Source organism: Camelus bactrianus, chromosome 6 (genome assembly GCF_048773025.1).
Source record: "Camelus bactrianus isolate YW-2024 breed Bactrian camel chromosome 6, ASM4877302v1, whole genome shotgun sequence".
In the NCBI taxonomy this organism is placed as follows: domain Eukaryota; kingdom Metazoa; phylum Chordata; class Mammalia; order Artiodactyla; family Camelidae; genus Camelus; species Camelus bactrianus.
Genome location: NC_133544.1, coordinates 12,193,046 through 12,206,596, shown reverse-complemented (window position 1 = coordinate 12,206,596; position 13,551 = coordinate 12,193,046). Strand labels below are relative to the sequence as shown.

General features: G+C 40.9%; 1 protein-coding gene and 1 long non-coding RNA gene across 5 annotated transcripts in view; one reads left to right on the top strand and one right to left on the bottom strand.

Moving 5' to 3' along the window:
* LOC123612416 (uncharacterized) overlaps positions 1 to 10,667 on the top strand; it is a 43,175-nt gene extending 32,508 nt beyond the window's left edge. The window contains exon 3 of the long non-coding RNA XR_006719640.2: positions 10,528 to 10,667. This is a non-coding gene — a long non-coding RNA (uncharacterized LOC123612416). The remainder of the gene's footprint in view (positions 1 to 10,527) is intronic.
* RPS6KA5 (ribosomal protein S6 kinase A5) overlaps positions 557 to 13,551 on the bottom strand; it is a 167,316-nt gene continuing 154,321 nt past the window's right edge. For all 4 annotated transcript variants that reach the window (XM_074365138.1, XM_045505672.2, XM_045505673.2 and 1 more), the window contains 3 exons: positions 5,213 to 5,372; positions 3,741 to 3,904; positions 557 to 2,417 (listed from right to left, as the gene is read on the bottom strand). In XM_074365138.1, coding sequence (XP_074221239.1) covers positions 2,178 to 2,417; positions 3,741 to 3,904; positions 5,213 to 5,372 — 564 coding nt within the window. In that variant the 3' untranslated portion in view covers positions 557 to 2,177. The remainder of the gene's footprint in view (positions 2,418 to 3,740; positions 3,905 to 5,212; positions 5,373 to 13,551) is intronic.

The window sequence follows — 13,551 nt, the reverse complement described above, 5'->3', positions numbered from 1 at the left end:
GATAAATTAACCTTCTCTTTCCTTGCTCTTACACCGCCTGCCATTTTATCCATCTCATTTTCTGTCAAGTCCTCCAGAAGAGGAGGCAAGGAAAAGAAATGAAAATGAAACCCATTAATTTCCAATATTCACCATGCATCAATGACACCATCAATCATTAGTGTATACTGACTTTTTTTTCTGGATCATTTTCCCTGAGCAACAAAGTTCCTTTAGTTTATACTTGACAGCTAGTATTTTCTACTAGAATGCACAGTTTTAAAAATGACTTGAAGAGTTAACTTACACATTTCTGGATGTATTCAACCTGACTATAGATATAAATAGACATTTTCTTGATTAGTGTAACTGTGTACTTGATGGAATCACATTCTGTGAATTAGCAATAGAGTTTGGCAATCATGCAGCTAAGATTTCCCGTCATTACTAGGAATGACCAAAAGCCAGAAGTACAAAATTTTCATTGACTCAATGAGAATTATGTAGTCATTTGGGCCACTGAAAAGTATAGAGTTATTTCCTGTAACCATTGTGGACAAAAATGTGAACAGGAGAATACATTTTGAAAATAGTTTAATATTTGCCATTTTTGTTGCCTGTGCTATTAATATATACATGGGTTCAGTAATAAATATTCTACTATTACATAGAGTGCAGTATTTTTAGTATTCATAACTGGTTGAAGTTAATGCTGCTATTATCTCAAGAATAAATAAATATCATGCCCAATTCCAAACTAATGCTCAAGGGGTTATCGTTAATGAAAACTATAAAATAAACACGTTGGGCATTACCTTTTTAAGCTTGATTCCTGTAAACATAGCAAAAATCACTTTTCTCAGTCCTGACATTTCGTATGATGGCTTTAAAAGAAAATACAGCATACAAATCCTATCGCTTCTTTTTTTGCATAGGGAATGAATTAATCGTATTTTAAAATGCAGCGATCTTTCAGTGAAATGTCTTCGGCACATAGCACTTGTTTTCTGTATGAATTCAGAACTTCTGAGCAATAAAAGTGCTCTGCATAAGTTTATAAAATATGCTTCCTGGATTTAAAATTTAACAGAAAAATTTCAAAACAAGTCATAGTTATGATTCTAAAATACTATGTACATAATATCCGACTACAGGAGGAAGAGCCTCACTGCAGCACAACACAGTGTACAAATAAGAAGCACAGTGTTCAATAGAATTTCCCTTTAGGTTTTCCTCACATCGGTCCCTTGGCGGCTAATGATTACGTTACACACCATGCCCATTCTACCTGTAGCTTCCAAAGTAGAAGGGGGATGTGAGGACAAATTTAAAGTTGATAATAGGGGGGGGGGAGGCAAAATTACAGTACATATGCTTTAAACAGTGCACTTTATAAAATAGCTCGCTTTATTCATATTCTTTTATAAAGTGCAATATTACTTGAAATAGAGACATGTACCTTAATATTTCGCAATAACCATTAAAACAAATTGCCAGGAAAGAGCAGTGCAAAATTAAAAACATACGTAGCTTAGCATGCGTCTTAGATGGGTCCCCAAGACAGAGCATGGGACCTGAAGTTCTTATAACTTTTTATTTTTTTTACTTTTTAGAAAAAGATTAATAATAGCAGGTTATCATCATAGGTAACCATAAAATAAAAACAATAAGTTAAAATCCTCTCTCAAGAAATAAGTATAGGCCACACATAAAATTCATTACAGAATCTTTTTGAAAACAGTTAGACCTTTTTTTTGCTGATAAATCACGGTTCAAAGGGTGCAAATCTCTTAAAAACCCACAATGCCCACAAGGCGAGCAAAAGGTGTCATCACAGTACGAGGAACTCTTGTCGGCAGACATCTGAAAATGCTGTGACTTATTTTCTAAGCAGCTCAGATCTCACCAGTCCCTACTTAAACGGACAGACCTCTTTGCTCGTTCAGGAACAGTCCTGTTGGCATCACGCTAGGTCACTCAACAGTGTGGGATGTGCTCTATTCACAGTAACATTTCTCTGTCCAGTGCTTGTGGACAAGGATAACCTGTTGGGTTTTCCTGAAAAAGATTCCCTACGAGGCAGATTCCAATGAGACCAACGGGATGTTTTTGAAAGCACAGAGCATGGCCTCAGGCCCACACTCAGGGAGCTGAGGGTACAGGGGCTCACTGGCTACCTTCCTGCCGCTCCTACGCTTTCAGTCCGAGAACTGGAAGAGGGTCTCCGGGTTATTGCTGTCGGCAGGGTGGCTTGGCTGCAGTGCCTTCGTGGGTGTCGTCTTGCCATGGGAGTGGGAGGAGGAGGAGTGAGAGCTCTCGCTGGAGCTGCTGCGCGTCTCCGTGCTGGTGCTGGTCTTCTTCATCTTCCTTCTCTTCGCCAGAGGGGCCTTATCCACATTCTGAAGGCAAAACCCCTCTCTCTTGTATTTGTTAAAGGCCTAGGGGAGGAAAAAAGGGAACCCCTGTGAAGACAAAGGATTGATGTCTTCTTGGCTATTATGACTTAGAGCAGAAGACAACTTTCAGTTGGCAGCCAGAGCTCCAAATTGTTCTGGGAACTCAGTCCTTAAAACCACTGTATCCAAAATGCCTGGCAGGTATGGAAGTTCATGGCAAAGGGTTTCTGAGGGCTCTGTTTAAATCAACCAGCTAGGCTGTGCAGAAGTCACAATTCTAATAAATCTTTTGAAGAGGTCAGTGCTACCCTCCCAATTAAAAAAAAAAAAAAGCCCACTGACTGACTGGAAATTCCTTAAGAACATCAGCAATCTAACCGCTCCCCCTGCCCCATTACTTTTACTAGTTCTGCACCTGAGGTTGAAAATTCCGAACACAGAGTGTCAACCCAGAGCCCCTGCTCTCCATCCCCAAGTCAGTGCAATTTGTGTGTATCTTGGACACAGTATATGCAGAGATGAGCTCCACCAACCTCACAGCAGCCTGTCTTTACTTTTCTTAGATTCAAGCTTAGGCATCGCTGAGGTTACTCTCTACAACCTTGCATCATCTGTCACTGAGAAGACTTGGATCATCTGCCTCAAATTCTTGCATTTAATCTTGTCACACCTCAACACATCCTAGTTCATTAGTTTTTTAATCCATTTCTGTAGCTGAAGAGGAAATGCCATCCCTTCTCCTTTCTCAAGATAATCCCTTCAGAAGTAATTTTTATTTCCAATTCATCTACTCCTTATACAATTATCTTAATGTATTTGCATCTGCTTGGCAGGAATGTGCAGAATCTTCAGTTATTGCTGGGGAGTCTCAGCCCTTCAAGTGTACAATCTTTCTTAATACCAATTAATTTACTTCTTATCCCTCACAGTCCCCAGAACATCTCATGCACAAAATGGTTGTTGAGTGAACGGACTTTCACATGTGCCTTAGTTCCTAATGCTTATTTCTGGTTTTTACAGACAGTGATTTAGCTTATTTGAAAGAAAAAAGTTCTAACAGTATGCATATAGTTTTCATTACCTACTGAAAATTTTTAACTGTTCAAATATCTGACTACTGCCTCACCTCACAAACTCATTCTAAATGTCGAATAAGTATTTTGTGGGTTAGCAGTGACTCTGGTCCCCAGGCACCCTCTGTTTAGAAATATGTTTATATCATGAAGGGATTTATAGAAGCATAGCAAAAATTAAAAGAACTCATTATTTTAATTGTATTACTAAGCATGTGTCTCTGAGCCTACAGAGTAAGGATGTCCAATCTCTTTTCAAACCGTCCTGCAAGTGCAGAGCACAGAGCCTTACGTGGAAGGTTGCTTTCACACAAGTATGCACAGCAGCTCCTGAGGATCCTAGAATGTCTGGAGTCATCAGAGGATTTGAGGACAGCTGACTGCCATCCTGAAGCCATTCATTGTATCTCAAGCCAGACATTTTAAGCCTCTTATTTGGATCAACTGTGAGAAGTCCTGGGGGAATTAATAAGATATTTTTATTTTAGGATCTGTCATTTCAAACATAGTTTAAAATCAATCTCAGACATAGATCTCAATTATGTTCACATGACATGATGGTTTCTATAAGGCTTCAACCTCCTACAAAGATAATTATGTACATTTTCATATACATTTAAATCCCCTAGTGAATACTGGACGCTAATAGTAAAGCCCACAATAGCCTATTTCGAGGAGGCTGAAGGCCAGCTGGCTTTCAATCAGGAGAAAATAACCACCCAAAACAAGGACTCCCACAGGTGACCTGGTAAACTCCTAAAGAACAGGGTGCCGAGATGTACATTCATGTACCAAAATCTGCAAGTCAGGGAGTGTGGAAATGTGGAGATGGAGACTCAGAGAGGGAGACACACAGACAAAACCCAGCTGTCATCACATCAGGGGCAAGTGCAGGAGACATCCTCACACACGGCGAGCCCAGGGAAGCGCTCAGCCTGGCGGTGCAGGCACCCTCGATGGCTTCCAGAAGGTGACGCCTGGGGCATGAGCCAGAGCCGGCTCTAAGAAGAAGGGTGCCCCAGGGACTAGGAAGAGCACCTGCCGAATCCGAAAGCTTGGCCCCTTTGAGGAACTGAAGTGTTGGACGCTGGCGGAGGTGGATGATGGGAAGCAGTGGCAGGCGGGCCAGGCCACGAAGTGCAGGCTCCACTCTGGAGTCTGACATAAAGCTTGCAGGGATTCTTGGAGCGATTTTTAACAGAAAAGAGGCCTGATCACATCTGGACACTCGGAAGGTCCCTCTGCTGTCTGGTGACAGGCAGGGAAAGTCAGAGGAAGTAAGGCAAGCTGAAAGCATGCCGGAGGATTTTAGGGGAGCACTGACGACAAGACCTAAGGTGACAGCCGAGAGTGGGGAGGAGGGACGGCTGGGAGGGATGCTGAACCTGCAGGATGGGGTGGCGGCTGTGGAAGGTGGGACAGGTGCAGAGTCCAGGATGATGCCTGGGCTCTGTTTTGGTGATCTGGCTTCTCGGCAGTGCAGAAAGATGGGGAGGGGAGGGTGAAAAAGAAGAGGTTCGCTTTGAAGCTGTTAGGCTGAGATGCTGGTGGATCCAGTGCTAGTTCATACGATGATGTGAACAAGCTCACTGAGGGAGAGTGTGCCGATGAGAAGAAAATGAGGCTGAACCCCGAAGCCTGGAACCCTTTCAGAACACACAGGGATTCCTTGAGTAATTCACCAACAAATATGCGTGTGATGGGTATGATTCCACTTCAGTACCTACACATCTTATAAAGTATAAATTTTCAGTAGATTCCTACCTTGGATCAAATCTTTAGCTTCTTGGGATACATTCTTCCAGGCTTCTCCTTCAAAGGAGAAATCTCCCTTTTTAATTTTCTTCATGATTTCCACTGCACTGGTGCACGTCAAACTTTTGTCATGAGATTGGAATGGAACTTGCCCTGACAACATTGTATACTATCAAGAGAAAAAGGAACAAAACAGAACGTCTGCCAAAATCACCGTCGAAGCCACTCTAGTACTTTCGTCACCAACCTCATCAGCATAATTTCCCAAATATTACAATTGGCATTATTGTGTTTAAAAGATTACATGACTTCTGTCACTGAAACAACCAACACATTTCAGACCTGTATATAAAGAGGAATGGTTTATTTTAATATCAAGATTTAAAACCATTTTTATAACTGTATTCAGCACAAGAAGAAAAAAGGGATACTTCAGCTATTTCAAAAGATGGTACTAATGTTAACAGAAAATTGAGAGACAGCAGAACCCCTTAATTTTTTTTTTCTGTCCAATTCCACGCACCCTTTTCCTAGGATTTTAACTGTTTTTTTTTTTATTTATGACTTCTTATTTGTTTGTAATTACTCCTATTTTAATTTTATTTTTCTCATTGTTGTGTTAAATATAATGAATTCACTACAACCATCTGTTTTCATTGTAGCCATGTGTTTGAAAATTTATGTTTAAGGTTTTTGCCCTTTAAAAAATCAACAGAGAAACCAAAAAGCTAAGGTGTGACTTTGTAGCACAGGCTGGATTTTTGAAGAGATCCTTTAAAATTCTAGGACGGTTTTCTCCCTGCTCACTGAGAGTTGTACAGGTTTGCAGGGGTAGAAGGCGAGCGGGAGGTGGCGGTGGACTGGCCGGTGTTCCTGTGCAGAGACCAGAGAGAACCGCGCGGTGTGGGGAGATGCTGGTGGGGACAGTGGGAGCCTGCCCACCATGGCAGTTAGTGAGGGGCGGACACAGGGAGGGGGGTCTCTGTTGGACCCCAGCCCTACGTAGGAGGTATGAAAGCTCTGGAGACGTCCCAGGGATCTAGAAGGAATATGCCATTTCCCTTCTGCTCCCTCATCCCCTGACAGGCTCACCTGAGAGGTCGTAGGTCACAAAGGCCTTGGAAGCTGGTCCCACCAGATCAAGCAATCGCTGCTCTTGTAACAAGCAGTCGCCAGCTCAGTAACACACCCAACCCCCATCCTGGCCTTGCTCTGTTTTCCCTTCCTTCTCCTTCCCTGGTGGGACAGCAGCAGGTACCCCATTCCCGATGTAAAGTGGGGCGTCAGACTAATGAGTCATGCAGCTTCAAAGCCCCTTCCTAAAGTTCAGCTTTCTGGGCCACTGTTGGCACCGTCTTAGCCTGGTTCCCCAGAAAGCAAAAAGTCTGAAGCAAAAGTTTATATATATTTATGTTAGTAAGGAGTGCGGTCCCTGAGGAGGGGGAATTGAGGAGAAAGGGGAATGTGTGCATGTCAGAAGACCTGCAGGCCCTGGCTGAAATGCACCAGCGGGGATCAGGGGACACAAATGAGAATGGATCTTGAAAATGCTGCACTGAGGTGGGTGTGTAGAACATAAGACCTGATGGAGAAGAAGTTGTTTCCGTGGAAACACTCATCTGAGACTCAGGGACACCTGGAACCAGTGCCAGTAGTTGGCTGAAATGGCTCCTTGAAGCTTGGAGCAATGGCTTAGGGCAAATAAGGGGAAATGCTGGATCTTCCTCGGCATGGTTTTGAGAAAGTGGTGAAAAGGCTCAAGGAAATGAGAATATTGAAAGAGCTGTATACCATGTAAGACCTGGGAACCTACTACCTGCCAGTATTTCCGGGGGGCTTAGAACACACTCCCTTCATCAAGGCAGTAAGGACCACAGCTGCGTCTTTGAGAAGTTTGATGACGGCTGTCTGCTGTAGGCCAGGGCTGACGGTGGAAGAGGCTGTCATGGGACTGAGCTCTCTAGCTCAGCGAGGTGACTGGATTTGGAATTTGGGCATAGCAGAGGCCGAGCAGCATCACTGAGCCACCAGAGGCAATAAAGCACGGCTGGGCAGACAATCATGGTGCTTTGATTTGGAGGGATCTGTAACTATGGTTAATAGGTCCAGGTGGGCAGAGGGATGGGCAGATGGCTAGTGTTGCTTGACTTGTGTATTATATCTCCCCCTAGGGAACTGAAGGCTAGCATCAGCCACTGAAAGGAAACACCAGCTGTCCCTCACTCAGTTTCTATATCTGAGACAGTTCAGAGACCCAGAGTTCTGATTGATGGGGAAGACAAGTCTCTTTGAAGAAGGGCCTTACAATGCCAGAGATAATATACAGTAAACATTTTCCCAATCTTGCCACGAATAGACATGTGGCCGTTTGCCAGGGTGTACTGGGAAAGGAGAAAACCCAGGTCTTTGGAGACCTGCTTGGGGTCCAAGTGCTGATACCAGGGGACCCAAAATACTATCATGGTCCTCTAGTGGGAATGGTATTTACTTACTCAGGTTTCAGACAGAGTTTTGGCCAAAGTGCATTTTGCAGTGCTTGGTACCGTCACAGCCCTCACACTGGCTTCCTGCCTTGTGGATGAAGAGCCACATGGGAGGAAGCGCCAAGGGGAAGTCCCTGAAGCTGTTTCTGGCCAGGATCCTAAATCATAAGCAATACCTAATCTCTAAGAGTAATGTCTCAACTAAAGACCTGAAGAATATGAGGTGGTAGGCCCCATCATATCTTCATTCAATTTGGCCCCTGCAGAACCCAGATGGATCATGAATGATGGAAGACAACCAACACCTGATTGCCAGGCCCCAAGTGCAGCTGCCATGCTCAATATGGTATAAGTTAATATGTCTCTGGCATGAATAAACACCTATTGATCTGGTCAATGGATTCTTCTTTCCATCAACAGTGAAGATCAAAGCAGTAAGTCTTTACATGGCAAGGACAGCATTCAGTGTCTTGCCCGAGAGCTATGCTGACCCTCCTGCTCTGTTACAATGTCTGCGGGGCCCTTGATCATATTGACAGTCTAGAGAACCCCATGCTGGGTCTCTATATTGATGTCTTCATTAAAGGAGACCTGGTGAGCAGGAACCAGCATGTGTCTTAAATGTCCTATACGCCACATGCATGCTGGCGGGTAGGAGATAAACTGCACAATGCTCAGAGGACTGTCACACTGGTACAGAGTTTAGAGCTCCAATGGGCCGGGCAGAAACAACCCCCTCAAAGAGATAAACTGCTGTACCTCGTATCATGAAGAAAGAGGCACGGACACAGTGGGCTCCTTTGGATTTTGGCAGCAGCGTCCATTGCGCTTGAGAATACTGCTCTAATCTGTTTATCAAGTGACTTGGAAGGCTACCAGTTTCAAGTGGGGCCCAGAGTAAAGAGGGTTTTTCTGCAGGTCCGAGGTGTTACATAAGCTGTCCTGCTACTTAGGCTGTAGGATTTGGTGGAGCTGATTGTGCTTGAGAGTCTGTGAGAGCTGAGAATGCTGGGTGGAGACTCTGGCAACTCCAACAGAAGAGTTGCGGAGCAGACCCAAAGGATTCGGGTGCAGTGCCATGCCTTCTGTGGCAGAGAACTACTCTCTGAAAATCAGCTCCCAGGATACTCCTGGTCCCTGGTAGTTTCTGAGTGTCTAAACAAGCGATACCAAGAGCAGTGCATCGTGCACTAGGATTAGCAGATGCACTGATTCATAAAGCCCAGCAGTGATCCATGTCCCATGGACACGAGACACTCAGAATCAACTCGAGGTGGTCCAAAAGGCACAGCAAATTGCATGCATAGGTGCACATCACCTCGTTCTGTTGCAACAATGCTTCTTACTTAATTCACACCTATGGCCTCATTGCGGGTGGTTCCCTATGATCAGTTGATGAAGGAAGAAAGGAATTTGGGCCTACTTGACAGATGGGTTGGCATTCTTTCACTTGGGTGCAGCTGGCCTGTTAGAACATGAAAAGTTCAGTGAAGATACCATTTCAGGACAATGCCCTGGCGGGGCAGTGGGGCTGGAGGGCTGTCCTGGAGGACTGTGCTGAACCAATGGCTGATCCATTCACTGATGCTAGGCCCTCCATATCTAGTCTATGGATTCATGACCCCCTTTCTGCAGCCTTAGGGTCTGCTTAGTTAGAGGTCTTGGTTCCATGAACTCAAGTGATCAGCTCCACTTGGTAATAACGGGTGGTAACTCCATAGTGCATCCTCTGCTCTCCCCCTTTCCCTGCCTCCTTCCTCCCTCCCTAGGATTATGCTCCTTGGGAACATGACAAAACACACGCGTTAGCTTCAGGTTCTGCTTTCCAGGAAACCCATATTAGAATATCTTTCTATTGTTGATGAACATTTGACTTGTTTCCAATTTGGGGCATTTTGAAACATGCTGCTGTGTCTACTTACATATGTCCTTTGATACATAAAAATACACATTTCTGTTGGCTGTATCTCTGGGATTGGAACTGCTGGGTCATCTGGTCTGTGTATGTTCAGTAGATAACTGCCAAGTAGTTTTTCAAAACCTGCTTCACTTCTTAATCTCATCCCACTTCCTAACAGATACAAACGGGGCTAAATACAAGAAAGTATCCTTTAGAATACAGTTTTCTTGCTTTCTGATGTGTAATAATTCAATAGGCTGTTGGATGGAAAACTGATTCTCTATCTTTGGAAGTATTCAAAGGAGATTAGTGACAGGGACTTTGCAGAAAAGATCCCTTCTCTGGAAGAGGTAGAATTAAACAAACTTTAAGTTCCTCTCAAATCCAAGATCTTACAATTTAGTTGATTATCCAGGAGTCAACTTCTGTTAAGAATAATTTTGTGTCTGCTAACTGCAAATGGCTGGGCAAGAAAGTATCTATATACACAAAGATATGTATCTATGTGTGTATGTGTGTGTGTGTACATATATACACACAAGGAGGTATTAGAATATTAAATGTTCACAGTATTATTCTCCCAAATTTTCTCTAGGTCTGAAATTTTCAAAATAAAATTTTGGGAATTCTGAATAAATCATTTGGAAGAAATATGTTTTAAATGTTATTATATTCCATCCCATGGGTATGCTATGTATACCTATGGGATGGCATATAATAATGTCCTATATTTTCTAAATACTGTATGTTATGGACTGAATTATCATGTGCCTTCAGAATTCATATGCTGAAGACCCAACCCCCAGTGTGACTGTACTTGTAGATAGGACCTTTATGGAGGTAAAGGTAATGAAGTCACAAGGGTGGGGTCCTCATCCAATAGGGTTACTGTCCTTACAAAAAGAGACATCACTGAGTTTGCTCACTCTCTCTCTTTTAAGTGTATGCACGAAGGAAAGGTCATGTGAGGACACAGTGAACAGATGGCTACTTGCAACCTAAGGGGGTTCACCAGATACCAACCCTGCTGGCACCTTGATGTTGGACTTCCCAGCCTCTAGAACTGTGAAATAAATTTCTGTTGTTTAAATCACCCAGTCTGCAGTATTTCATTATGGCAGTCATGAGCAGGCCAAGACACTGTGTAAGCTCAATTTTAATTAAAGTCTGGGTGGGGAGAGTATAGCTCAGTGGTAGAATGTGTGCCTAGCATGCATGAGGTCCTGGGTTTGATCTCCAGTACTTCTGTTAAATAAAATAAAATAATAAAATAAAATATAATAAAATAAAATAAAATAATAAAATAAAATAAATAAAATAAAATAAAAATAAAATGTCCTGTATGTTTCCACTGGAAACTGCACTTCCATGAGGTAGACTGAGTTGTAATCAAACCCACATGACACGTGATCCATCTTCGTAAATTACTTGTAAATTACTTGTTTTACTCAATGGGGAGAACATAAATTATTTTCCTATTAGTACCCACATTCATATAGATGCAACTTGTAAAAACGCAAAAGATTTCTAAGGCAAACCAGACAAGTCCAAATAAATTTTGTGCTTACTACTTAGACCGTGTATTTAGATCCTCTGGAGAGATGCACTCATTTATGTGGAAAAGTTTGCAAAGCACTCTTCCTTTTGTTTGTTTAATGCAAGTGCTAACTTTGCTTTTCATCTGTAAATATTTTATTTTGTATCTCTAAAAGGCAAGGATTTTTAAAAACCACAATCTATTAATACACATAAAAACAGTTAGCAGTAATTCCTTTGTAGCATTCAATATCCAGTCAGTATTCAGATTTCCCCAATTCTGTTACATGCATTGTATAAATATTATTATAATTACATTTGTATGAAAGAGTTTGAGTTAAATAAGTAGAATCGGAATTCAAGTAAGATGCAAAAACTGTTTCTTAAGTGTCTTTTAATCTATAGGTTCCCAGGCTATTTTTCCTTATAACACTTATTTGCTGGAGAAACTGCATTGTTTGTCCTGTAGAACTTGCCGCAGTCTGGACATTGTGACTGTACTCCTGTGGTATGGTGTAATCTGTTCGTTGTCCCTGTTCCTGTTTAAAACTTGGCAGTTAGATCTAGAGAGAAGCCCAGCTTCTCTCCATGCCATTATACAAAGTTATTTCCATGGATACGGCATTTGGAGGTTCTAAAATACCTGTCTGTATGTCTAAGACTGTCTTTTAAAACCTTCAAAGCATGATAATTATAATGGGCCTGTATTTGAGTGAGGGCTTTTTTACAAGGGGTAATCTTTTATTATTGCTAAAAATGAAAGGCTCTTTTTTATTTAGATGAATTTTTTAGGAGAGTGCTACTAATGCAAATGTAATGTTTAAGTCAAACATAACTCAAATCTACAGAAGTTAGTTGTTTAAAAATCGTGTTCATAAATATGTAATTCTAGTTTGAAAATTATAAATGATGACTTAAAATTCTTGAAATAAAAACCATATAAAGCTTAAAAATAAAAACCTGGACCATCCTGCAGGGACAACTGGCTAGCCATTGGAGGAAAACAAACTGACACCAAAATAAATCCCAGATGGAGTGCATAAGTATAAAAATAAAACATATTTCTAAAGGGAAATTTAAGAGAATATTTATATAATCGTGGGTTGGGGTGGAGTGACAATCTGACATCAAAGCCAGATACCATTAAGGGGAAGACTGATATACCTTACAACATAGAAATAAAAAAAAAAACCCTTCCCTTTCAAACCCCTCTAAAAACAAAATTAAAATTCCATATTACTATAAACAAAGTTTTCAAGGTAACAACAAATGCTAGACAAAGGATTAAAATCCTTAATAGAGCTTTAAATTTCAATAAGAAAAATTTCCCCTACAGGAAAATGGGCAAAGCTCATAAGCAGCAGTTCACAAAAGAAAAAAATACAAAATGTTCAAATGCATGAAAAGATGCTCAAACTGAATATTCATTAAATAAATGCATGCAAATTATAATAACAGTAGGAAATAATTTATGATTGAAATTGACAGTATCCAATGTATTTGCAAGCAGTTGATGAGAACATGGTCTGGTAAACCTTCTAGAAGGAAATCCAGGCATATATGTCAAAATAAAGATGTGTATGTCCTTCTCCTAAAACGGCAAGCACATATATTACAATATTCATCTGTGCAGCTTATACTTAATGAAAAAGTAGAAAATGCTAACTGCTCACTAGTAAAGAAATGGTAAATAAACTTTGGAGACTCAAACTACATATATAATATAATCTCATTTGTTAAAAAACCCAAATATCTAAATAAATATACTGAGAAACTTGTAGAAAGATATGAAGCATAAATAACACGGGGGAGGGAGAGGAGAGTGAAAGCTTAGGGTACAGTATCATCTCAGTGTGATGAGATTACAAGTGATTTCACTTTGTTCCTATCTTTCTGTACTGCCTGAAAATTTCTCCCTACGATTATGCATTACAAATTATATGCAGAAAAAGTAAAGCTATTTTGAGGAAAAAACATGCCGAGATTTTTCTAGCTTAATGTTCTGCTTCTGATCCTGGGAGCCAAGGACATTTTGTAAAAAGCCTCACCATGATTACTATAAGTTACTATAAATATTTAAAATTTTTTTCTCTATTAATTTGTTTATTTATTCTAAGTGATAGTCCTTAGTTATAGTTTTGGTCTGAAAACCTCAGAGAATTTTTAAAAAAATATTTTTCTATTAATGAGTCATTTTGCTATTTTGACATTATATCTAATATGCATATCTTATGAAAATATACTATTGCTTCTTTAATATATATACCTGTAATTCATATGAAGCACAGTTGTCTTAAATATTCCCAAATAAACCACAATAAAAATTCCTACATTTTCTCCAATGTAAATTTTAAGAAAGGGAAATAGTCGTCTGTCAGGTCTGTTATTGACTATACAGAAAAGAAACCAATTTGCCAATTTTTTCAGGA